At 41.6% G+C, this 27,457-nt stretch overlaps 1 protein-coding gene across 1 annotated transcript in view; it reads right to left on the bottom strand.

Moving 5' to 3' along the window:
• LOC118366910 (solute carrier family 49 member 4-like) overlaps nucleotides 1-27,457 on the bottom strand; it is a 68,709-nt gene that overhangs the window by 40,658 nt on the left and 594 nt on the right. The window contains exons 2-4 of the mRNA XM_035749743.2: nucleotides 22,497-22,590; nucleotides 4,604-4,887; nucleotides 59-188 (exon numbers count right to left, since the gene is read on the bottom strand). Coding sequence (XP_035605636.1) covers nucleotides 59-188; nucleotides 4,604-4,887; nucleotides 22,497-22,590 — 508 coding nt within the window. The remainder of the gene's footprint in view (nucleotides 1-58; nucleotides 189-4,603; nucleotides 4,888-22,496; nucleotides 22,591-27,457) is intronic.

Raw genomic sequence — 27,457 nt, 5'->3', positions numbered from 1 at the left:
AATAAAAAAATTACCACTTAAGGTGTGTGATGATGACAAAGGACCCGACAGTACATACCTGAGTAGTTTGCAGATGCTGCTCCTGTAGCTGAGTCTCTGGCTGGCAGCAGCCACACTGGGAGGCATGGGGGGTCTGGATGGGAAGTAGAGCAGCACCGCAGCAAACAGCATCGCCACCACACCAAACTCTTTATGTCAGGAGGGACACAGAGACACAGGAAAAGACAGGTCAGTAGCTTATTAACACAGTCAAATAGAAGGGTTATTATTGGTTTACTACCTACCTGAACTCAGTCAATGTGTCACCAAAACCATTCCACCCAGAATCACGTCTCTGATTCCACCCTACTTTGAGATAGAACTGTGTAGGACTGGCAGAGCACAGAACCCGAGGCCTTCAGAAACTATTCACACCTCTTAACATTTTACACATTTTATTGTGTTACAGCCTGAATTTAAAATGGATTAAATTGAGATGTTTTGTTACTGGCCTACACACTACCCAATAAAGTCCAAGTAAAATTATGTTTTTAGAAATGTTTAAAAAATGAAAAGCTGAAATGTCTTGAATCAATAAGAATTCAGCCCCTATGTTATGGCAAGCTTAAATAAGTTCAGGAGTAGAAATGTGCTTAACATGTCACATAATAAGGCTCGCTTCGAGGCAAGTAACACTGAAACATGCATAAGAGCATCAGCTGTTCCAGATGACTGTGTGATCACGATCTCCGCAGCCAATGTGAGTAAGACCTTAAAACAGATCAACATTCACAAGGCCGCAGGGCCAGACGTATTACCAGGACGTGTACTCCGAGCTGAACAACTGGAAAGTGTTTTCACTGACATTTTCAACCTCTTCCTGTCTGAGTATGTAATACCAACATGTTTCAAGCAGACCATCATAGTCCCTGTGCCAAAGAACACTAAGGTAACCTGCCTAAATTACTACCGACACGTAGCACTCAGGTCTGTAGCCATGAAATGCTTTGAAAGGCTGGTAATGGCTAACATCAACACCATTATCCCAGAAACCCTAACACACTCCAATTTGCATACCAACCCAAAAGATCCACAGATGATGCAATCTCTATTGCACTCCATACTGCCCTTTCCCACCTGGACAAAAAGAGCATGCCCCCATTCTCATCGACGAGGCTGTAGTGGAGCAGGTTGGCGTCCACATCACCAACAAACTAACATGGTCCAAACACACCAAGACAGTCGTGAAGAGGGCACAGCAATGCCCATTCCCCCTCAGGAGACTGAAAAGATTTGGCATGGGTCCTTAGATCCTCAAAAGTTTTAACAGCTGCACCATCGAGAGCATCCTGATGGGTTGCATCACTGCCAGGTATGGCAACTGCTTGGCCTCCAACCGCAAGGCACTACAGAGGGTAGTGCATACGGCCCAGTACATCACCGGGGCCAAGCTTCCTGCCATCCAGGACCTCCATACCAGGCGGTGTCAGAGGAAGGCCCTATAAACTGTCAAAGACTCCAGCCACCCTAGTCATAGACTGTTCTCTCTGCTACCACACAGCATGCGGTACCAGAGTGCCATGTCTAGGTCCAAGAGGCTTCTAAACAGCTTTTAGCCCCAAGCCATAAGACTCCTGAACATCTAATCAAATGGCTACCCAGGCTATTTGTTATTTTTATCTCTTACTTTTTGGGGTGGAGAATTTTCTAAAAACTGCATTGTTGGTTAAGGGCTTGTAAGTAAGCATTTCACTGTAAAGTCTACACCTGTTGTATGGACTCACTCTGTGTGGCATAATAATGTTTAACAATGATTTTTGAATGACTATCTCATCTCTGTACCCACACATACAATTACCTGTAAGGTCCCTCAGTCGAGTAGTGAATTTCAAACACAGATTCAACCACAAAGACCAGGGAGGTTTTCCCATGCCTTGCAAAGAAGGGCACCTATTGGTAGATCTCAAAAAAAAAAAAAAAAAAAAAAAAGCAGATATTGAATATCCCTTTGAGCATGGTGAAGATATTAATTACACTTTGGGTGGCGTATCAATATCCCAGTCATTACAAAGATATAGGCATCCTTCCTAATTCAGTTTTTGGAAAGGAAGGAAAGCGCTCAGGGATTTCACCATGAGGCTAATGTTAACTTTAAAACAGTTACAAAAGTTGAATGTCTGTGATAAGAGAAAACTGAGGATGGATCAACAACATTGTAGTTACTCCAGAATACTAACCTAAATGACAGAGAGAAGAGAAGGAAGCCTGTACAGAAGACAAATATTCCAAAACCTGTATCCTGTTGCAATAAGACACTAAAGTAAAAGTGTGTGTTATGCATGTGGCAAATCCAACACAACATATTACAGAGTACTACTCTCCATATTTTCAAGCACAGTGGTGGCTGTATCATGTCATGTGTATGTTTGTAATCATTAAGGACTAGGGAGTTTTCAGTATAAAAAAAAGAAACAGAATGGAGCTAAGCACAGGCAAATTCCTAGTGGAAAATCTGTTTCAGTCTGCTTTCCATGACTGGGAGACAAACTGACCTTTCAGCGGGATAATAACCTAAGAGACAAGGCCAAATCTACACTGGAGTGGCACCAAGAAGACAGTGAATGTGGGTGGCCGAGTTACAGATTTGACTTCAATTTACTTAAAAATCTATGGTAATACCTGAAAATGGTTGTCTAGCAATGATCAACAACCAATTTGACAGAGATGGAAGAATTTTGAAAAGAATAATGGGCAAATGTTGCACAATCCAGGTGTGTACAGCTCTTACAGACTTACCCAGAAAGACTCACAGCTGTAATCACGGCTGAAGGTACTTCTAAAAAGAATTGACTCAGGGGCGTGAATCCTTATGTAAATGACATTTTTCTGTATTTAATTTTCAATAAATTTGCTAACATTTCTAAAAACATGTTTTCACTTTGTCATTATGAATTTTGAATTCAGGCTGTAACTGTCACGAACCTCGCTGAAGAGGGTGCCTCTTCCTGTTCGGGCGGGGCTCGGCGGTCGTCACCGGCCTATTGGCTGCCATCGATTCTTTTTCCGTTTGTGTTGGTTAGTGGTTAATTGGGTACACCTGTCTTGTATTAGGGTTTGTTTGTAGGGTATTTAGGGCACTAGGCCCACTTGGTATTTTGTGCGGGCTTGTTTTTTGTTACTCTGTGTTTGATGGTGTGATTTGTTTTCTTATCTTTATTCTCTGGTCTTTTTTGTCCTGTTGTTTTGGACTGGCAACCTATATACGCCCTGTGTGTTGGCGTGATCATTTTCGGTTGCACCGGTGTAATAAATTTGATAAACGACAGAACCCTGCTCTCTGCGCCTGATTCCATCCACCACTCATAGTTATTCGTAACAGTAACAACAAAATGTGGAATAAATCAAGGGGTATGAACACTTCCTGAAGGCACTGTAGAGTTCCAGGCCTGCTCTATTGCAGATGCCCAGATTAGTCAATTAAGAGACAAGCGGCTCATCAGAGAGCTGGGCCTGGGACTACATCACTCAGCTGGCACAGAGACTGTAGAGGTCTCTGATACTCTCTCTGTCAGCATGCCCTAACAGCCCTGCCTTCCAGACAAGCTCCTAAATTCCCCCAACCCCTTTCACTGGGCTTGGACTGGCCTGGGCAACCAAACAGGACCCATTTCTCTTTGAAAGTCCACAGCATTTTTATTCTGTCTATTTCCCAAAAAGTACCACCAGAATCATAAATCATACTTTTTCCTATCATAATGTGCAGTTTGATTGGACAGCAGCTGCATTTTTACTCTCTGGCTGGCACAGGACAAGGTCCATGCCAGATCACATAGATTTTTCAAACCAAAACACTTGGCACAACTGTTGATTGCTGCTTTTCTGTAGTGCAGGTGTGACTGCGGAAGTATATAATTTATTCTCCTCAGAGGAGCAGGAGGAAAACGTCAATGAATTTAATTCCATCTAAATGCTTTCTGACCTCTAAAGCTCTCAGTTCAGGAAATGTGTCAGTTTTGTCCTTTGAAATGTAATACTAATATTTAACACAAAGCCTCAATCTACTATTGTTGGGGATGATGTTTCTTTCTTTCTTTAAATGCTTTAATTTTCTGAATCAGTTAAGCAGAACAGGCTAAGCCTCCATCTTTTTATGGCAGCCAGTTCTGTTCTGAATGTTATATTGTTGAGACGTTTGAATCTGATATTTGCGTGATGAGACAGACAGTCGCATCACTTTCAGCTGATTGTATTTCTCTCCCTGGACTAGACAGGGCAGACATGATCCAGAGATGATCTGCTATTGATTCCTGTTGGGTAATGATGAATGACTGAGAGGCTGCGGGGCTGTCAGTACCTACCTGCATACATAACATGAGAAGATATTCAGCTACTCTTGGTAGGACAATTGCGCTATATAGTTGCTGAATATCTTCTCATCTTCAGTATGCGCCAGTGTTTCAAAGTGAGGTAGAGACCGCATTTCTTTTTCTCAGTACCTGCCTGCATACATAACCATTTGGATCTTGTCTCTTATGTATCTGAATAACACTTCACAGTATGGCTCCTTATAAAAGCTTTATGAATGCATACATTACAGCTACATAAGATATTAGAACATTAGTACCTGCATACAAAACCAGTTGGATTCTGTCTCGTATGTGGTTCATCTGGGTGTCTGTCGAAACGTCAGCTCGGTTCACCATGGCACATGTGGAGTCGTTGGGGGCGGGCACAAGCAGTGGGCCGACAATGAAGGAGCACGCCGCCCCCAGGTAGCTCACCAATGAGGCGACAGCGGTGGCTGTGGCTCGTTGGTCCGGAGCGAACCATGTGGTGGAGAGGAGGGGGCCGGCACTCATTATGGTTGGACCACCCAAACCATTCAGCAGCTGACCGGCGTGTATTAACCTGCAGAGAGGATAAGGAGGGAAACATGAAACATTAATATCACATTATGCATATAGACAACAGATGCAATGAAGCCAGACAGTGTAACCAGAGAGATGCCATTAACTAGAAAGAATCAATTTCCCTCAGCATGTTTCTATGTGAGAAACGACCTGCAATTTTCATTCAAGTGTTAGGAGTTTAAAGGAGTTTAAAAAAATGAATAAATATAATTCTACATTTAAAATATATATATATATATATATATATATATATGGTTATTTAAGACCATATTTCTTCTTCTTTCTATTTACTCCTGTCGGAGTCAGGATTCTCTCATGAAATCTGAGTCCTGCTGCTGCAGTGTGAGATCTGAGTCATCCCCTGAGCCCTGCCAGCCCTTCCCAAACTAGTGTGTCTGAGTGGTAATAGAAAACATAATCTAAACAGGGGTGGACAAACTACGGATCTGGCCCACGAACCCCTTCAATCAGAACCGAAGGAGGTTTGACGTAATTTCCTTTTTAAAATATATACAGTGGGGCAAAAAAGTATTTATTCCGCCACCAATTGTGCAAGTTCTCCCACTTAAAAATATGAGAGAGGCCTGTAATTTTCATCATATGTACACTTCAACTATGTCAGACAAAATGAGGAAAAACAATCCAGAAAATCACATTGTAGGATTTTTAATGAATTTATTTGGAAATTATGGTGGAAAATAAGTATTTGGTCAATAACAAAGGTTTTTCTCAATACTTTGTTAAATACCCTTTGTTGGCAATGACAGAGGTCAAACGTTTTCTGTAAGTCTTCACAAGGTTTTCACACACCGTTGCTGGTATTTTGGCCCATTCCTCCATGCAGATCTCCTCTAGAGCAGTGATGTTTTGGGTCTGTTGCTGGGCAACACAGACTTTCAAATCCCTCCAAAGACTTTCTATGGGGTTGAGATCTGGAGACTGGCTAGGCCACTCCAGGACCTTGAAATGCTTCATACGAAGCCACTCTTTCATTTCCCGGGCGGTGTGTTTGGGATCATTGTCATGCTGAAAGACCCAGCCACGTTTCATCTTCAATGCCCTTACTGATGGAAGGAGGTTTTCACTCAAAATCTCATGATACATGGCCCCATTCATTCTTTCCTTTACACGGATCAGTCGTCCTGGTCCCTTTGCAGAAAAACAGCCCCAAAGCATGATGTTTCCACCCCCATGCTTCACAGTAGGTATGGTGTTCTTTGGATGCAACTCAGCATTCTTTGTCCTCCAAACACGACGAGTTGAGTTTTTACCAAAAAGTTATATTTTGATTTCATCTGACCATATGACATTCTCCCAATATTCTTCTGGATCATCCAAATGCTCTCTAGCAAAAGCAGGGGGACACGTCTGGCACTGCAGGATTTGAGTCCCTGGCAGCGTAGTGTGTTACTGATGGTAGGCTTTGTTACTTTGGTCCCAGCTCTCTGCAGGTGATTCACTAGGTCCCCCCGTGTGGTTCTGGGATTTTTGCTCACCGTTCTTGTGATCATTTTGACCCCACGGAGTGAGATCTTGCGTGGAGCCCCAGATCGAGGGAGATTATCAGTGGTCTTGTATGTCTTCCATTTCCGAATAATTGCTCCCACAGTTGATTTCTTCAAACCAAGAGGCTTGGGCTCCATTCCGGTCTTACTTTAAACAGTCCATCCTCTGATGGCATTCCAATTCAAACTAAAATAAGTCTGTATTTGACCCCCCTGTGACTTAAGGGTTGGAGGAGCTTCTCTCTGTGTTTTTGCTGGGGGGGAATTAAGGTCCATGTGCTTATTGAGTGTGACCTGCGGATGCCTTGTTCATCTTGCCCGGGCAGAGAATGAAGAGTGAGCTTGGCCACTCTTGAACGTCTAAAACTAGATCGTAAGTATGTCGGATTTACAATGGACCTATATATTTATATATATTACATTGGACCTATATATTTATATACATTATAATGGACCTATATATTTATATACATTATAATGGACCTATATATTTCTATATATTTCTATATATTATAATGGACCTATATATTTTCAAATAACTTTAGACAAAAAAAAAAAAATCTTGCGACCATCCACTGAATTTTGAAGCCCAACGAGGCCCGAGACAAAATTGCCCACCTCTGGTGCAAATCCTTTAACGATTTTCATTATTAGCATTAATGTGGGTATGATTTAAGATAAAATGGTTATCTTTCCAGATAGAAGCTTCTTCAGCTTGGTAAATGTACAATAACTCTTCTAAAAGATTACAAGGCAGGCAACAAAGGTGAGACTAAAAAAAAACTATTAAGAACCTGTGCATCTTCTTTGCTGAGTCTTATCTCGAGGAAAAGAACACAGCACTAATATTGACAGACATTCTGCTACAGTCCTGGCACCCGTAAACCAGTCGAACACTGCTGTCTGCCTTGAGTTCAAACCAGATAAGCTCATAGCAGAAGACAAAGAGCTGTCAACGCTGGCAAGACAGATCGATGGAAGTGTAGCTATCCCATATCTCCTCCTGAGATCTTCTCAAACGACGGTTAACTCCCCCCTCCCTCCATCTCCTACAATACTCTCCCTCACTTCTCTCATGTCTCTCTCCCTCTCCCTCTCCCACTGCTTTCCCTCAATCCCTTTCACCTTCAGCCACTCTCTCCCTCCCCTCACTTAACAAACTCCTTCTCCAGCTCTCTCTTCCTTCCCCCTCAGTCTCTCTAACTCCTCCACACTCCCTCCTTCTTGCACCTGTCCCCAGTCTCCCTCCCTCTCACGCTGTGATCATTCATTCCATTCAAGTCAAACAGAATGATCAAAATAATTAAAATATTTATGGTGCCCGCTTGTCCACAAATCTATCTTCCATCTTGTATACTTGATGACAACATATCCTAAAACTGACCTGCTGGTGTGACATTTGGTGTGTCATCATAGTCTCTGACTTGTGATCAGACTCACTCAGGTGGAACAAATTAAAACTGGCACCTTTTTTCAATGCCTGAATTGAATGTTATTGAGAAAACAGAATGGTGTCATAACATCTTTTTGGAATCCAAAAAGTAACCTAGTTTTTCAATAGTATCTGTAATCTTATTACAATATTTTTGCTGGTAACATAACTGATTGAAGTTAGTTTTAATCAGATCACATGAGTAACTCTCCAACCCTGGGTGTGGAAGAGTGGAAGAGGGTTGGATGGAGGGAGGGCAGTCGTTCTGCGAGAGATGATTCACTTAATGTATATTGATGAACCCTGTCAGAGAAAATCTCATTGCTCTGAGACCAAGCCAGCCCAGCATGCGAGTAAGTCAGTTAGATAAACGATATGCTCATGTCTCTAACCTGGCACTGTGCGACAGAAATGATACCACTGCCACTTCCAGATACCTGATCGAATCTAATGTGTCAGAGGGTGGCACAATCAGAGAGGCCATGGCAGTATCATTGGCACAGTGGCAAAGTTTGCAGTTGGTACAGGGACACAACACGTCATGGTTGTGTGTGTGTGTGTGTGTGTGTGTGTGTGTGTGTGTGTGTGTAGCCAATCAACGAGACGTGAAGCTATTTCTGAGAGAGAACTTTTGCATCAGTTGTCTCTGTATTTGCAAATATTTGAGCATTGCCTGCTTTAATTCAATAGTTATCATATTGGTGCTCGGACCTCTGTCAAATTAGTGACCATTGTAATGGTGTCTTGTCTTTTATCCTCCTCCCCTACCCTGGCCTCTTTTCAGATATTCTGACTCACACAAAGATCGCCTTCAGGTACGTTTCCTTACTTGAACTACACCAGAGAGCAGCTCTGACAACAGGAAGGTGTTTCAATCTCACAACCCACTCCCTTTGATTCTCAGAAATGAGCTCCAAACTGAACAAAGTTTACCCTCCAGAGCATATGGTGAAGAAATACGCCCATCGAACATGAAACGATTGTTCTCCCTCTTTAAAAATATGATCTAGTGCGTGCTGTCAGGGGAGCCATCCTGTTTCTATATCAATCTTTAGGAGGGGGTGAAAATCAAAGACTGTTTGATCGCTGGCTGGGATGCACTTGAACTCACTCAGCTCCTTTCAGATTCTCTCCTTTTCTATCTTCACCTCTTCTTCTCCACTCCTGTCCTCCTCTCAGCTTCCTTCCTCTTCTCCTCCTCTCCGCTCCTGTCCTCCTCTCAGCTTCCTTCCTCTCCTTTTCTATCTTCACCTCTTCTCCTCCTCTCTTCTCTCAGCTCCTGTCCTCATCTCAGCTTCCTTCTCCTTTTCTTTCTCCTCTCTTCTCTCAGCTTCCTACCTCTCATTTTCTATCTTCACCTCTTCTCCTCTCTTCTCCTGTCCTCCTCTCAGCTTCCTTCTTCTCCTTTTCTATCTTCTCCTGTCCTCTCTCAGCTTCCTTCCTGTCATTTTCTATCTTCACCTCTTCTCCTGTCCTCCTCTCAGCTTCCTTCCTCTCATTTTCTATCTTCACCTCCTCTCCTCTCAGCTCCCTTCCTCTCAGCTCCTCTCCTCCTACTTTCCTTTCCTCTCCTGTCTGCTCCTCTTTCCTTTACTTCCCTGACCTCTCCCCTCTTCTACCCTGTCTTCTCCTCTCCCCGTTCATCTCCTCTTATTCCCACGGACCTCTCAACAGATCAGCAGAACCTCTTACCATTGGTCGTATCTAAAATCACCGTCGTAGACCCAGCAGCACCCACACTCTTGACGTTTCAGGAGAGATGGAAATGGAATATTTATGTGCGTGTGAGACAAGTACATGGCAGCAGCATGGGTAAAAATAACACAAACCCCATGTCTCAGATCTCGAACTGTGCAGCCATAGACCTGTGTGCAGCAGCAGCAAACACAATGCAATGAGTGACACCTGCTGGTGACTTGGGGATCTGTTTCTGAATAGATCATAGGCTGTTAGATACACAGCTCAATAAGGCTTTACTGTTCAGTGGAAATATTAAGGAATCATATACGCCTGAGTGAAAGTGTCAGAGGTTACCTCAGGTTATCTGTTCTGATCTCCAAAGGTCAGAACAATTTTAAGCCCTCTGAGAAACTTCATAAATCTTTATGATTTAAACGCACAGTGGCTGCTTGCTCAGGAACCGCACAACAGTACGGTTGCCATGGTATGAGGTAGGTATTCCACTCGCATGGCATAAGGATCTACCTTCCCTCTCGGAGTATATTTTGACATCACTAACGCGTTTTCAGAAAAGGCACAAAGTTGATCATAAAATCCTCCCTTACTGGCATTACAACTGTTATGTACTCTTAAATACTACAACTATAAACATAGGTTGAGAGGAATTAGTACAGGAGTTAGGCGTGGTAAGTGTGTCTTGAATTGTTTGTCCCGTATAGAGTAGATGTATAATGTAATCACGGGAACTGTGAGAGGAGAGACACCTTCTCAGGGATAGTGTTTTACATAGATGGGTGTTAAACCTTTACGTATTGGCACTTTATCACCTCGATAGCAACGCTTTCTGGGTCTCAGTTGGATGCGGAGATCTTATAATCACAACAGCACTCCACAGAGTACTTTGTCTGCAGAGTGCGGTTGTGTAGGCATCCTTACTGCCTGCAATGTAACGCTCCTCCATGAGAACCACCTCCCTTGTTTGATGGTGTATGCCTCAGTGTGACCCTGTATTTCTCACATGACAAAGTACAACAGCATATGCCCTTTTCAGCCACGTAGGCATAGTCACTGTAAAAACGTCCACACCAACACCATATATATTATGTCATGCTTATGGATGACCCTTGGCCAAGGACATGTACTGTCAAATCAACTTTATGCAGGTCTCTAGTCTAGTACGCACACACACACACACACACACACACACACACACACACACACACACACACACACACACACACACACACACACACACACACACACACACACACACACACACACACACACACACACACACACACACACACCTATTCTGTTGTTCCATACTCAGCTGCCCTCTGAAGCATAGAGGTGACAGGGAGAATGAAGACTTGTGGGGCATGAAGAGGTTGTTGTCAGTTAAATGCAGTAAAGGCACATAGCCTTAGCCTGGTCCCAGATATGTGTTGCAGCATAAACAGATTTGGGACCAGACTTTACCAGGCCTGGGGCAAACACAATATACAAGTTTATACTTTCTTCAAACACCTTTATATAATTTTCTACAATGAAGGAATCATTAATGAGTCATTTCCTAAGCATCTCTCCTAAAACAAGAGCCAATCTTTCACATTTATTTTAGACTTTTTAGTCTGTATTAATATTGCAATAAACTTAACTAAATGGTCTCATTTTACAGACCCAATCAGACTCCGAGAAAATGTGCCGTTAGAATACAATGAGTTTTTACCTAACCTTTGGGAGCAAAATTAACAAACCTAACATCATAAATTCAGTTGGTGAAAGTGCTATACACCTCATTAAGGGAATACAATTTCCTTCCCCAATTGAAATACCCTTCATGTATCACCTGAATCGAGCTCATTGTCGAGCCTAATAAGAAATACGTGGCAGATGAACAATAGAGCTGGTAGGATAATAAAAGTACCTTCATACCTAAAGTAATCCAGATAACCTTGCCTAGGCCTCCTTTAAACACACAGATGCTTTTTTAGAAAGTGGAGGAAATATTGACTATATTTTTTAAGAGAGCAATGGAAGAAAGGACATGGTTTCCTTCTGGGGGGTTTTCAGCTGGTGGAAATAAGGATGGCAGAAATGACAGTGTGAATGAAAGCAGTAGCCAATAAGAGCAACAAAAAAGAAGCATCCACACAATTCAACTATTTATATAGAATTCACATTTTTAGGAGGAAAAGGTGAGACTCAATCCCATTCCAGGTCTCTGCTATTGTGAGGCATTCAAAATGAGCAGGAACTATTTCAATGTGACAGTTCAATATGAGTGTAAAACAAGTGGTTCATGAATTCTTTCATCCATCAAAACTATGCTCAACTAGATGGGTCCTTTCTTTCCTCCCTAAAGCTGCAATTTAAAAGCAGAAACCAGCAAATTACCATAGCTATTCAAATTATTTGTCATTTTAATAAATGTACAATTCTGTGTAGCCTACGTTTGATCTGAGTAGCCTACGTTTGATCTGAGTTTTCTAGAGAAATAGTCTCACAACATTATGGGTCATGATCTTGTATCGAAACTCATGCCAGAGTACAGTGCATTCGGGAAAGTATTCAAACTTCGACTTTTTCCACATTGTTACTTTACAGCCTTATTCTAAAATGGATTAAATAAATGAAAAATCCTAAAATCTACACACAATACCCCATAATGACAAAGCAAAAACAGGTTTTTCGAATCTATTGCAAATTTATTACAAATAAAAAACAGAAAAACCTTATTTAAATAAATATTCAGACCCATTGCAACGAGACTCGAAATTGAGTTTAGGTGCATCCTGTTTCCATTGACCATCCTTGAGATGTTTCTACAACTTGATTTTAGTCCAACTGTGGTAAATTCAATTGACTGGACATGATTTGGAAAGGCACATACCTGTCAGAGTTGACAGTGCATGTCAGAGCAAAAACCAAGCCATAAGGTCGAAGGAATTGTCCGTAGAGCTCCGAGACAGGATTGTGTTGAGACACAGATCTGGGGAAGGTCTCCAAAAACACAGTGGCCTCCATCATTCTTAAATGGAAGAAGTTTGGAACCACCAAGACTCTTCCTAGAGCTGGCCACCCGGCCAAACTCAGCAATCGGGAGAGAAGGGCTTTGGTCAGGGATGTGACCAAGAACATGATGGTCACTCTGACAGAGTTCCTCTGTGAAGATGGGAGAACCTTCCAGAAGGACAGCCATCTCTGCAGCACTCCACCAATCAGGCCTTTATGGTAAACTGGCCAGACGGAAGCCACTCCTAAGTAAAAGGCATATGACAGCCCGCTTGGAGTTTGCCAAAAGGCACCTAAAGGACTCACAGACCATGAGAAACAAGATTCTCTGGTCTGTTTAAATCTAGCGTCACGTCTGGACGAAACCTGGCACAATCCCTACGGTGAAGCTTGGTGGTGGCAGATTCATGTTGTGGGCATGTTTTCAGCGGCAGGGACTGTGAGACTAGTTAGGATCGAGGGAAAGATGAACAAAGCAAAATACATAGAGATCCTTGATGAAAACATGCTCCAGTGAGCTCAGGACCTCAGACTGGGGCGAACTAACCTAAGCACACAGTCAAGACAACGCAGGAGTAGCTTCGGGACAAGTCTCAATGTCCTTGAGTGGCCCAGCCAGAGCCTGGACTTGAACCCGATCGAAAATCTCGGAAAATAGCTGTGCAGAGACACTCCCCATCCAACATGACAGAGCTTGAGAGGATCTGCAGAGAATAATGGGAAAAACTCCCCAAATACAGGTGTAATTGCTGCCAAAGGTGCTTCAACAAAGTACTGAGTAAGGTGTATGCACCAATTTGTAAGTCGCTCTGGATAAGAGCGTCTGCTAAATGACTTAAATGTAATGTAATGTAAATGAGTAAAGGGTCTGAATACTTATGTAAATGTGATATTTCAGTGTTTTATTTTTAATACATTTGCAAAAATGTCTAAAAACCTGTTTTTGCTTTGTCCTTATGGGGTATTGTGTGTAGATTGATGAGGAGAAAAAACTAATATATTTTGGAATAAGGCTGTAACGTAACAAAATATGGAAAAAGTCAAGAGGTCTGAATACTTTCCGAATGCATCGTAGACCAGGTTTGAGCAGAATCATACAGCATGGAGCAAAAAGTCAGGTTCAAAATTATTGGCACCTTTGATAAAGATGAGAAAAAAAAGACTGGATAACTTATTCAAATACTGAGCTATATTGTATTGTCATGATGTTGCCCTCTTTGGGTACAGCAAGCCCATCCCCCTCTCCCAGCCTCCTTCAACCAGGCTGCTGTGGTCAGAGAGAGGTCGTAAATTCCTGAGAAGACCCTGCCTCATGGCCATAAGAGACAGAGTGAATTTTCATAGAGAACAAAGGAATTTCTTCCACCTCACAGAACTTGAGGTCCGAACAACATTTATGTTCCGGAGAAGGTATAAAAGATCGGTGAAGAATCCAGCTACGAACTGGTCCGTTTGTTACATTTTGGTGAAGCTCATGGGAGACGGTGTGGCCACATTGCCATAACGCTGTTTATATAATAGCCTCAGATATGAGCATTACATCTAATTGTTGTATAAGATCAATAAGTGAGTATGATACTGTTTGTAAAATTGTGTGATGTGATTTTGGACTGTTTAATGAAGGAAACTCCAATTCCCTTTTGAGTTTAACTAAATCAGAGGACCGCCCCTTAGCCCAGTTAGGGTCAGGCATCCTGGGACAGCCCTTTTCTGCAATTCCGAATAAAACCCAACTTTGAGAAATTATCACCAGACCATGGGGACGAAGGTTGCAGACCATTGCTGAATCTTTTAACCATACCACGTGGTTAAACTCTTAGACAATCGATACAGACAGAATAAGACAAGTCTTTGATATTAATTACTAGTCTGCAGCTAGGAATTCGGTATCATTGAACGCGAAGAACGACAACCGCAGAAACATTCACTCCATAACGAAACGGATGAATGTCGCTCTGAACTATCCCCTCTAACCAAGACAGAGAGAGAGAGAGAGAGAGAGAGGACAAACTCTCCAACAGAAACTAACTTTTCAACAGCGTTGCAATTGTTCCCGAATGAGTGAGTGTTGATGTGCAAAGGATTAGCATTTCAATTGTTATAATTATCACTCTGTAGTGACTTCTCAGCTGACCCCCACTCCCCCTTTTGCCCACCAAGCCGCGATGCCGGTTTAGCCCACTAGGGCACATTCCCCTATCATTTCTTGTAACCATATTTACCTTGATTGTTTGTTTATGTATTTCTGTGAATTACTTAGTTAGTAATAAATAAATTATTTAAGACAATTGATGTATGGATGACTCATAGTGAAGACTGGGTTTGTGCAGATAACCAACCATTTACAACGTTTTGAATGACACTAACGTGAGGTAAAGTAAATCATTAATTAATCAGAAGACTATGGATCAGATATGAAAATATCTGAAAGGTTATATTGGGAAATTATAACTTTGTAAACTGAATATTTTCCTTGGTGCCCCGACTTCCTAGTTAATTACAGTTACATGATTAATCAGTTTGATCTCGTAACACTAATTACAGAGAATCTTTGATAAAAAACTATAAGTCTTCAGTTTAATGAGGGTAAAGACACTACAGTATGCTGAAAGAAATTGGATAATTATTTTATACTAATATCATTGCTCAGTGAAAGATTTTGTTGAAAACAAACAATATAATTATTTCTAAAAAGGTGACAATTATTGGTACCCCTAAACATTCTTATAAAAAAAAAATCTTAATTAAATCTGCATTAACATTCTACTTTATTTCAGTTAATCTCTTTTTAAGAAACTGTCCTGTGGCCTTCCATGGATTTCTGTTTCACTGGGGTATAAAAATTAGTTAACAAGAATGTAAAATCCCTTTGTCATCCATCGCCAATGGTTTCAATTGGTACAAATATATAGCAAAACAAATTAAATATACCGCCTACCACTGTTAGGGAAACCATTAAGAAGTTTAAACAACTGGAACAGTGGTAAACTTGCCTGGTATTGGACACAGGTGTACTGTATCTTGTTAAGGTCAATGGGATTATGAACTTTACCAAGTACCAGGACATTTTAGCCAAAGACCTGGTTGCCTCTGCCAGGAACCTGAAACTTGGCCGCAAGTGGACCTTCCAGCAAGAGAATAGTCCCAAACACATGTCAAAATCCACAAAAAATGGTTCATAAACAACAAAACCCACATTTTTCAATAGCCAACTCAGGCGCCGGACTTTGAAGAGGGCAGTCCTTAGGTGCAGCCCGAAGGATATAAAGGCTCTGTAAAGATTCTGTATTGAGGAAATGTCTAAGATCCCAATGTGTTCTCTAATCTCATAAAACATTTTTGAAAAAGGCTGTTAAAAAAGTGCAGTTATCCTCACAAGGGGAGGGTGCTGGAGAATTGAAAACAGGGGTTCCAATCATAAACACCTATCTTTGAGATTTTTTTGTATTACAAAAATGTATTTTCTGAGCAATTGTATAAAATAATATAATTTTCCTTTTTGTTGCATACAATAGCTCAGTATTTTAATGACTCATTTTATAAAGTATTTTTATGTCATCTTTATCATTGGCAATCATTCTGGACCTGACTGTATCACTATATAAAGCAAGGGTGGGCAATAATTCTGGACCTGACTGTATCACTATATAAAGCAAGGGTGGGCAATAATTCTGGACCTGACCGTATCACTATATAAAGCAAGGGTGGGCAATAATTCTGGACCTGACTGTATCACTATATAAAGCAAGGGTGGGCAATAATTCTGGACCTGACCGTATCACTATATAAAGCAAGGGTGGGCAATAATTCTGGACCTGACCGTATCACTATATAAAGCAAGGGTGGGCAATAATTCTGGACCTGACTGTATCACTATATAAAGCAAGGGTGGGCAATAATTCTGGACCTGACTGTATCACTATATAAAGCAAGGGTGGGCAATAATTCTGGACCTAACTGTATCACTATATAAAGCAAGGGTGGGCAATAATTCTGGACCTGACCGTATCACTATATAAAGCAAGGGTGGGCAATAATTCTGGACCTGACTGTATCACTATATAAAGCAAGGGTGGGCAATAATTCTGGACCTGACAGTATCACTATATAAAGCAAGGGTGGGCAATAATTCTGGACCTGACCGTATCACTATATAAAGCAAGGGTGGGCAATAATTCTGGACCTGACCGTATCACTATATAAAGCAAGGGTGGGCAATAATTCTGGACATGACCGTATCACTATATAAAGCAAGGGTGGGCAATAATTCTGGACCTGACTGTATCACTATATAAAGCAAGGGTGGGCAATAATTCTGGACCTGACTGTATCACTATATAAAGCAAGGGTGGGCAATAATTCTGGACCTGACCGTATCACTATATAAAGCAAGGGTGGGCAATAATTCTGGACCTGACCGTATCACTATATAAAGCAAGGGTGGGCAATAATTCTGGACCTGACTGTATCACTATATAAAGCAAGGGTGGGCAATAATTCTGGCTTGAGGGTCACATCGGGATTTGAAAATTAAACAGAGGGCCGCACAGATCATTTTTCGGACTGGCAGGTCGATAGGGCATATATTTGAAAATATATGTAGGTCCATTATAATTTCTACACACAGCAATTGTTTTACTCAAACCTCCCAGGGGGCAGTTTGAATGGACTCGGACCGTAAGTCAGAAGTTTACATACACCTTAGCCAAATACATTTAAACTCAGTTTTTCACAATTCCCAACATTTAATCCTAGTAAAAATGCCCTGTCTTGTCAGTTAGGATCACCACTTCATTTTAAGAATGTGAAATTTCAGAATAATAGTTGAGAGAATGATTTATTTCAGCTTTTATTTCTTCACATTCCCAGTGGGTCAGAAGTTTACATAAACTCAAGTGCTTAACTTGGGTCAAACGTTCCGGGTAGACTTCCACAACCTTCTCATAATAAGTTGGGTGAATTTTGGAACATTCCTCCTGACAGAGCTGGTGTAACTGAGTCAGGCCTCCTTGCCCGCACACACTTTTTCAATTCTGCCCACACATTTTCTATAGGCTTGAGGTCAGGGCTTTGTGATGTGTGGTGGCTTATTTCTGCTTTACCAAATGAGGAGAGTTACAAACTTCACACACCAGTCAGAGTTATACTTAAAGTACATCTTAAATAATAAGAGCTTTGCAATAGCCTTTTGATGCGCCATCTCTAATGAACCAATGAAAGTACCAACAGAAAAGTACAAAGATCTTTTATAGCCAAGATACACCCCTCTCAACTTACATGATGAACCACAGATCTTAGGAACAGTTCACAAAGGGACTTTATAATTGAGAAAGGAGTATTCCTTAGCCAGATAACAATCACTATAAATTATCGTTCAGTTTGGTCCCTAAGACAAGGTTCTAATCTCGTTCCTGGTAATTCATAGCACAGAACCATTACCTCATGTTATCTGGAATGCTCTTTGGGTTTTATCACCCAAAGACATCGTAAATCTCCTCTGTCAGTGCTCTCACATAGAGGCCCATTCTCAGTGGAACACACACACAATAGTTAACAGAATACTCTATTATGTTGAATAAAACAACCATTAAAATGCAATACAAGCATTATAACATAATCTTGCAATTTTCCACGACAGATGGCCACTCCAATACCTTGACTTTGTTGTCCTTAAGCCATTTTTCCACAACTTTGGAATAATGCTTGGGGTCATTGTCCATTTGGAAGACCCATTTGTGACCAAGCTTTAACTTCCTGACTGATGTCATGAGATGGTTTCAATATATCAACAGAATTTCCCCACTCATGATGCCATCAATTTTGTGAAGTGCACCAGTCCCTCCTGCAGCAAAGCACCCCCACAACATGATGCTGCCACCCCCGTTCTTCACGGTTTGGATGATGTTCTTCGGCTTGCAAGCCCCTTTTTCCTCCAAACATAACGATGGTCATTATGGCCAAACAGTTCTATTTTTGTTTCATCAAACCAGAGGAAAGTTCTCCAAAAAGTACAATCTTTGTCCCCATGTGCATTTGCAAACCGTAGTCTGGCTTTTTATGACGGTTTTGGAGCAGTGGCTTCTTCCTTGCAGAGTGGCCTTTCGGGTTATGTCGATATAGGACTCTTTTACTGTGGATATAGACACTTTTGTACCTGTTTCCTCCAGCATCTTCAAAAGGTCCTTTGCTGTTGTTCTGGGATTGATTTGCACTTTTTGCACCAAAGTACGTTCATCTCTAGAAGACAGAACGCCATACCGCGTTCCTGAGCGGTATGACAGCTGTGTGGTCTCATGGTGTTAATGCTTGCTTGCTATTGTTTGTACAGATGAACGTGGTACCTTCAGGCATTTGGAAAATTCTCCCAAGGATGAACCAGACTTGTGGAGGTCTACAATTTGTTTTCTGAGGTCTTGGATGATTTCTTTTGATTTTCCCACAATGTCAAGCAAAGAGGCACGGAGTTTGAAGGTAGGCCTTCCACAGGTATAGCTCCAATTGACTCAAATTATGTAAATTAGTCTATCAGAAGCTTCTAAAGCCATGACATAATTTTCTGGAATTTTCCAAGCTGTTTAAAGGCACAGTCAACTTAGTGTATTTAAACTTCTGACCCACTGGAATTGTGATACAGTGAATTATAAGTGAAATAATCTGTCTGTAAACAATTGTTGGAACAATTACTTGTGTCATGCACAAAGTCGATGTCCTAACCGACTTGCAAAAACTATAGTTTGTTCGCAAGACATTTGTGGAGTGGTTGAAAAATGAGTTTGAATGACTCCAACCTAAGTGTATGTAAACTTCCGACTTCAACTGTGTATACAGTATGGACCGGGTTGATCATGAGCCACCAGTAACTCTCAGGCCACCTAGGAGTAGCTCACCAAACAATTCTGAAAGTACATGAAATGTTCACATGTTCTACCTCACAAGAATCAGACACTGCAACCTCCCAGCAACAAAACATTGACATTATTTAACCCCTGGTTAGCCAGTATTGGCTTTAAAAGCCAAACCCGTAGCACGCGCTCCAGCAGGTATATTTCACTGGTCACCCCCAAAGCCAATACCTCCTTTGGCTGCCTTTCCTTCCAGTTCTCTGCTGCCAATGACAGGAACAAACTGCAAAAATCACTGAAGCTGGAGACTCATATCTCCCTCACTAACTTTAAGCACCAGCTGTCAGAGCAGCTCACAGATCACTGCACCTGTACATAGCCCATCTGTAAATAGCCCATCCAACTACCTCATCCCCATATTGTATTTATTTATCTATCTTGTTCCTTTGCACCCCAGTATCTCTACTTGCACATTCATCTTCTGAACATCTATCACTCCAGTGTTTAATTGCTATATTGTAATTACTTCACCACCATGGCCTATTTATTGCCTTACCTCCCTTATCTTACCTCATTTGCACACACTGTATATATTATTTTTCAACTGGATTATTGATTGTATGTTTGTTTATTCTATGTGTAACTCTGTGTTTTTGTTTTTGTCGAACTGCTTTGCTTTATCTTGGCCAGCTCGTCATTGTAAATGAGAACTTGTTCTCAACTAGCCTACCTTTTTGAATAAAGGTGAAATATATATATATATAAATATACATTATCTGCCAATTAATTTCCAGCAATATTGCCCATCTGTCTGTGTGGTGCGCGTGTCTGTCTATCACTCCGTGTGTAGACAGTTGATGTGATAACAAACTTGTGGGTTGACAGAAATACTTTCACCATAACCTCCTCAATTAATTGTTAACTGCATAGTAGGCTTACCTGGCAGATGTACAGTACCAGTCAAAGGTTTGGACACACCTACTCATTCAAGGATTTTACTTTATTTTTTCCTATTTTCTACATTGTAGAATAATAGTGAAGACATCAAAAGTATGAAATAACACATATTTAATCATGTACTAACCAAAACAAGTGTTAAACATATCAAAATATATTTTATATTTAAGATTCTTCAAAATAGCCTTCCTTTGCCTTGATGACAACTTTGCACACTCTTGGCATTCTCTCAACCAGCTTCATGAGGTAGTCACCTGGAATATATTTCAATTAACAGGTGTGCCTTGTTAAAAAAGTTAATTTGTGGAATATCTTTCCATCTTAATGCATTTGAGCCAATCAGTTGTGTTGTGACAAGGTAGTGGTGGTATACAGAAGATTTGGTAAAATACCAAGTCCATATTATGGCAAGAACAGCTCAAATAAGCAAAGAGAAATTACAGTCCATCAATACTTTAAGACATGAAGGTCAGTCAATGCGGAAAATTCTTCAAGTGCAGTCGCAAAAACCATCAAGCGCTATGATGAAACTGGCTCTCATGAGGACTGCCACAGGAAAGGTAGACCCAGAGTTACCTCTGCTGCAGAGGAGAAGTTCATTAGAGTTACCTGTCTCAGAAATTGCAGCCTAAATAAATGCTTCACAGAGTTCAAGTAACAGACACATCTCAACATCAACTGTTCAGAGGGGACAGTATGAATCAGGCCTTCATGGTCAAATTTCTGCAAAGAAACCACTACTAAAGGACACCAATAAGAAGAAGAGATTTGCTTGGGCCAAGAAACAAGAAACGGACATTAGACCGGTGTAAATCTGTCCTTTGGTCTGATGAGTCCAAATGAGAGATTTTTGGTTCCAACCGCCGTGTCTTTGTGAGACGCAGAGTAGGTGAACGGATGATATCCGCATGTGTGGTTCCCACCGTGAAGCATGGAGGAGGTGGTGTGATGGTGCTTTGCTGGTGACACTGTCTGTGATTTATTTAGATTTCAAGGTACACTTAACCAGCATGGCTACCACAGCATTCTAAAGCAATACAGTTCGACACATACAACAACACAGAGTTACACATGGAATAAACAAACATACAATCAATAATAACACATCTGGTTTGCACTTGGTGGGACTATCATTTGTTTTTCAACAGGATAATGACCCAACACACCTCCAAGCTGTGTAAGGGCTATATTACCAAGGAGAGTGATGGAGTGCTGCTTCAGATTACCTGGCCTCCACAATCACCTGACCTCAACCAAATTGAGATGGTTTGGGATGAGTTGAACCGCAGAGTGAAAGAAAAGCAGCCAGCAAATGCTCAGCATATGTGGGAACTCCATCAAGACTGTTGGAAAATCATTCCATTTGAAGCTGGTTGAGAGAATGCCAAGAGTGTGCAAAGCTGCCATCAAGGCAAATGGGTGGATACTTTGAAGAATCTAAAATCTAAAATATATTTTGATTTGTTAAACACTTTTTTGGATACTACATGATTCCATGTGTTATTTCATAGTTGTGATGTCTTCACTATTATTTACAATATATAAAATAGTAAAAAAGAATAATAATTGAATGAGTATGTGTGTCCAAACTTTTGACTGGTATCTAATATTTGTTATTTGTTATTTGCAAACTAGGCCATGAAATGAGCAGCAGCAGTACAGAACCATCACTAGACAGCCACATTAGATGGCACATTCCTCACTCAGTAGATGCGCAATAAAAAATAAATAATCTACTTGTTAGTTTTCTTCCAGACCCCCACAAGAAATGGTCTTCTGTTGTCATTTAAGCATTTACATGATTATCCAATTTCATTGTTTCTCTATAAACAATTGTAATGTTGAGTGAAAAACAAAAACCAGGAAAAATTCAACTGAGAAAACATAATTTGGGAAAATATCAAATATAATTTGGAAAGAGAAAATCACAGATTTTATAGGGCCATCCTTTTATTAAGAGTTGTTTATTTACCATTATTTCTTTTACCAAGTATGTTGACAGAAAACGTTCTTGTGTACAGTAAGGACCTGTGGAAGAGTTGCAGGCAAGAGGAAAGGAGAATCATTTGAAAGTTTGAAAATAAATGAGTAGCTCTCATGCTAGAAAAGGTTGGAAACACCTGGTATGGACTATATATAAAGTATATAACATGGCTCTGGAAGTGAGGGTTGTTACCATCGTCTTAGATGTTGTTCTGGTACAGGGACACTTCGCAGCGCTGCCCCAATCACCATGAAGAAGGCTGACAGTAGAAGAGACACCCGCAGACCTGCAGCACAAGAGGGGAGAGATGTAGCATGAAAGGGGCGAGGTGGAGAAAGAGGGGAGAGATGTAGCATGAAAGGGGCGAGGTGGAGAAAGAGGGGAGAGATGTAGCATGAAAGGGGCGAGGTGGAGAAAGAGGGGAGAGATGTAGCATGAAAGGGGCGAGGTGGAGAAAGAGGGGAGAGATGTAGCATGAAAGGGGCGAGGTGGAGAAAGAGGGGAGAGATGTAGCATGAAAGGGGCGAGGTGGAGAAAGAGGGGAGAGATGTAGCATGAAAGGGGCGAGGTGGAGAAAGAGGGGAGAGATGTAGCATGAAAGGGGCGAGGTGGAGAAAGAGGGGAGAGATGTAGCATGAAAGGGGCGAGGTGGAGAAAGAGGGGAGAGAGTAAAGAGAAGAGGGGAGACAGCGATGGGAGAGGTGGGGTTGAAGTGGGTTAGTTTGGGGACTAGAGAGAGAAAAATGGGAGGTTATTCTGTATAACTGTTCCAAATGTTACAGTACTACTACACAGTGCATTCGGAAGGTATTCAGACCCCTTTACTTTTTCCATTTTGTTAAGTTACAGCCTTATTCTAAAATGGATAATAAAAAAAAATGTCATCAATTTACACACAATACAACGTAATGACTAATTGAAAACAGGTTAAGAAATGTTTGCTAATTTATAAAAAAAATTGAAACAGAAATACCTTATTTACATAAGTATTCAGACCCTTTGCTATGAGACTCGAAATTGAGCTCAGGTGCATCCTGTTTCCATTGAGCATCCTTGAGATGTTTCTACAACTTGATTGGAGTCAACCTGTGGTAAATTCAATTGATTGGACATGATGTGGAAAGGCACACATCTGTCTATATAAGGACTCACAGTTGACAGTGTATGTCAGAGCAAAACCAAGCCAGGAGGTCGAAGGAATTGTCCGTAGAGACAGGATTAAGTCAAGGCACAGATCTGGTCCCCAACAACACAGTGGCCTATATCATTCTTAAATGGAAGAAGTTTGGAACCACCAAGACTCTCCCTAGTGCTGGCCGCCCGGCCAAACTGAGCAATCGGGGGAGGGCCTTGGTCAGGGAGGTGACCAAGAACCCAATGGTCACTCTGGAGCTCTGCCAGAGTTCCTCTGTGAAGATGGGATTACATTCCTGAAGGACATCTCTGCACCACTCCACCAATCAGGCATTTATGTTATACTGGCCAGCAAGAGCCACTCAGTAAAAGGTACATGACAGCCTGCTTGGAGTTTGCCAAAAGGCACCTAAAGACTCTCAGACCATAAGAAACAAGAATCTCTGGTCTGATGAATCCAAGATTGAACTCTTTGGCCTGAATGCCAAGTGTCACTTCTTTTTTCCCCTTGTTTTATTCTTTTTGTTTTATTTTACCCCCTTTTTCGTGGTATCCAATTAGTAGTAGTTACTGTCTTGTCTCATCGCTGCAACTCCTGTACAGTCTCAGGAGAGGCGAAGGTCGAGAGCCATTCGTCCTTCGAAACACAACCCAACCAAGCGCACAGCTTCTTGACACAATGCACATCCAACCCGGAAGTCAGCCGCACCAACGTGTCGGAGGAAACACCATACACCTAGCGACCTGGGCAGCAAGTGCTGCTATTGTGAAGGGGAAACATCTAGGAGCAACAACGGCTCAGCCGCAAAGTGGTAGGCCACACAAGCTCACAGAATGGGACCGTCAAGTGCTGAAGCGTGTAAGAATTGTCTGTCCACGGTTGTAACACTCACTGTGTTCCAAACTGCCTCTGGAAGCAACATCGGGACAAGAACTGTCGCCGGGAGCTTCATTAAATTAATTTCCATGGCCGAGCAGCCGTACACATGCCTATGATCACCATGCGCAATGGGAAGCGTCGGCTGGAGTGGCCATTGGACTCTGGAGCAGTGGAAACGCATTATCTGGAGTGATGAGTCACACTTCACCATCTGTTAGTCTGACGGACTAATTTGGGTTTAGAGAATGCCAGGAGAACGCTACCTGCCCGAATGCATAGTGTCAACTGTAAAGTTTGGTGGAGGAGGAATAATGATATGGGGCTGTTTTTCATGGTTCGGGCTAAGCCCGTAAGTTCCAATGAAGGCAAATCTTAATGCTACATCATACAATGACATTCTTGACGATTCTGTGCTTCCAACTTTGTGGCAACAGTTTGAGGAATGCCCTTTCCTGTTTCAGGACGATAATGCCCCCGTGCAAAGCGAGGTCCATACAGAAATGGTTTGTCATAATCGGTGTGGAAGAACTTGACTGGCTGGTACAGAGCCCTGACTGCAACCCCATCGATCACCTTTGGGATGAATTAGAACTCTGACTGCGAGCCAGGCCTAATCGCCCAACATCAGTGCCTGACCTCACTAATGCTTTTGTGGCTGAATGGAAGCAAGTCACCGCAGCAATGTTCCAACAAGGCTTCCCAGAAGACTGGAGGCTGTTATAGCAGCAAAGGGAGACCAAGTCCATGCCCATGATTTTGGAATGAGAGATGTTCGACGAGCAGGTGTCCAAATACTTTTGGTCACGTAGTGTATTTTGTATAATTGTTGAGATCATTCTAAACATTATCCCAAATATGAATCACCAGTCCCCAGTCAACTCCCCCCATACCACAACATCCCAGTTCTCTTCCTCATATACACACCCAGAGAAATGCAGCTTCCTTTCTGACTTAAGTCTACATTTTCAGTTTCCACCACATGACCATCATTTAAGAGAACTTCTGTTCCCCTAGTCATTATCTGTTCCCCAATTTCGTCTTGCTAGTGATGAGTGCAAGTCACTAGCTGAAAAAGTACACAACTGGTGACAAATTGATAATCCTATCATCAGATAAATTAAATCTGATTTTGATCACTGCCTAGTTAATTAATGGTTTAATAAATACAAATAAACTAAAGAAATGTTACAGAATTCATGTTTCCCTATCTCCGAATGTTTCTGCGGGTTCCCTTTGGGAAATCTGTTCCTGTCTGTCAGATCTCCATGTACTAAAGATGGCACAACTAAACAATGGCAGATGCTGGTATGTGGATCCTGTGTACAAAATACATTTCATTCTAATCTCTACCAGACAGTCATTGGAGCTGCTTTTCATCTGGGTTGGGCTACATACTACAGTAGCAAAAAATTATATTACACTGTATGACCTGTTTAGATTATGTAACACCCATAGCACCATCATCATTTTGTTTTAGAGAGAGAGTCATGTCCCTAAATGACTAACTAACCACATGACAAACTTATGACAAATGCCCTTTGCTTTAATATGCTTTATATGTTATTTGCTTTTATGTTTCCTGGGGGATAAATGAACTGTTTTTGTCACCTGACAGTGTGTTCTGTGTGTTAGATGGGTGTTAGCTAACGGTGTCAATCAAGTGATGTGGAGGAACTGGTTTGGTTTGGTGGTTAGCTAGCCTGTATGGGAGCACTTGTCACGACACTTATACATGGCTCCTTTTAAGTGTTACTTGAACTGCCTGTAAATTACACTTGACTGGACTGTGTTGTTTGAGAGATTGGTGAAAGAGATTTCAGAGACTACACATAAGTGGGTCCTAGCAAAAACTCCACAGAGGCAGTAAGTCAGTCACCATTTCTTACAGGAACATGTTATTCTGTGGAGGCTGGTTTGTAATGGTTGCTAAAACGACTTGGTGAAAAGAACATACTGAAAAGACAGAAACATTATGTTATTTATGGCCGTGTTATGGCCGTGTGGTGCAAGGACAACAACCTCTCCTTCAACATGATCAAGACAAAGGAGATGATTGTGAACTACAGGAAAAAGAGGTCTGAGCATGCCCCCTTTCCCATCAACGGGGCTGCAGTGGAGCAGGTTGAGAGGTTCACGTTCCTTGATGTCCACATTACCAACAAACTAACATGGTCCAAGCACACAAGACAGACGTAAAGAGGGCAAAACCTATTCCCTCTCAGGAGACTGAAAAGATTTGACATTGGTCCTCAGATCCTCAAATGGTTCTTCAGCTGCACCATCACTGCCTGGTATGGCAACTGCTCGGCCGCCGACCACAAGGCACTACAGAGAGTAGTGCGTACGGCCCAGTACATCACTGGGGCCAAGCTTCCTGCCATCCAGGACCTACATTCCAGGCGGTGTCAGAGGAAGGCCCTAAAAATGGTCAAAGACCCCAGCCACCATAGTCATAGACTGTTCTCTCTGCTACCGCACGGCAAGCGGTACCGGAGCGCCAAGTCTAGGTCCAAGAGGCTTCTAAACAGCTTCTACCCCCAAGCCCTAAGACTCCTGAACACCTAATCAAAATGGCTACCCGGACTATTTGCATTGTCCCCCTTTTTTTACACCGCTGCTACTCTCTGTTGTTATCATCTATGCATAGTCACTTTAATAACTCTACCTACATGTACATATTACCTCAACTAACCAGTTCCCCTGCACATTGACTCTGTAACAGTACCCCCCTGTATATAGTCTTGCTATTGTTATTTTACTGCTGCTCTTTAATTACTTGTTACTTTTATTTCTTATCCATATTTTTTTAACGGCATTGTTGGTTAGGGGCTCAATAAGTAAGCATTTCACTGTAAGATCTACACCTGTTGTATTCGGTGCATGTGACTAATACAATTTGATTTGAACAACAACATTGCAACTAGGTCAGTCTGAGGGAAATGTTAAGATGTTTCTTTGTTTCCTTTCTTGTGGTTGATTTGGTTTGGAGGGTGTGGGGGGGTAGCTTAGGTGATCAACTTTGATCTGATTTCTCAGAAATATCATATCTTGAAAGTTTTATAGGGATTTGTGTGTCAACAATTCACAACTTCATGCACTGCAATAAAACTATATAATGTTGGAATGGAGACAAACATTT

This window comes from Oncorhynchus keta, chromosome 34 (genome assembly GCF_023373465.1).
Source record: "Oncorhynchus keta strain PuntledgeMale-10-30-2019 chromosome 34, Oket_V2, whole genome shotgun sequence".
NCBI classification, from domain to species: domain Eukaryota; kingdom Metazoa; phylum Chordata; class Actinopteri; order Salmoniformes; family Salmonidae; genus Oncorhynchus; species Oncorhynchus keta.
This window is presented reverse-complemented; position numbering and strand designations above follow the sequence as displayed.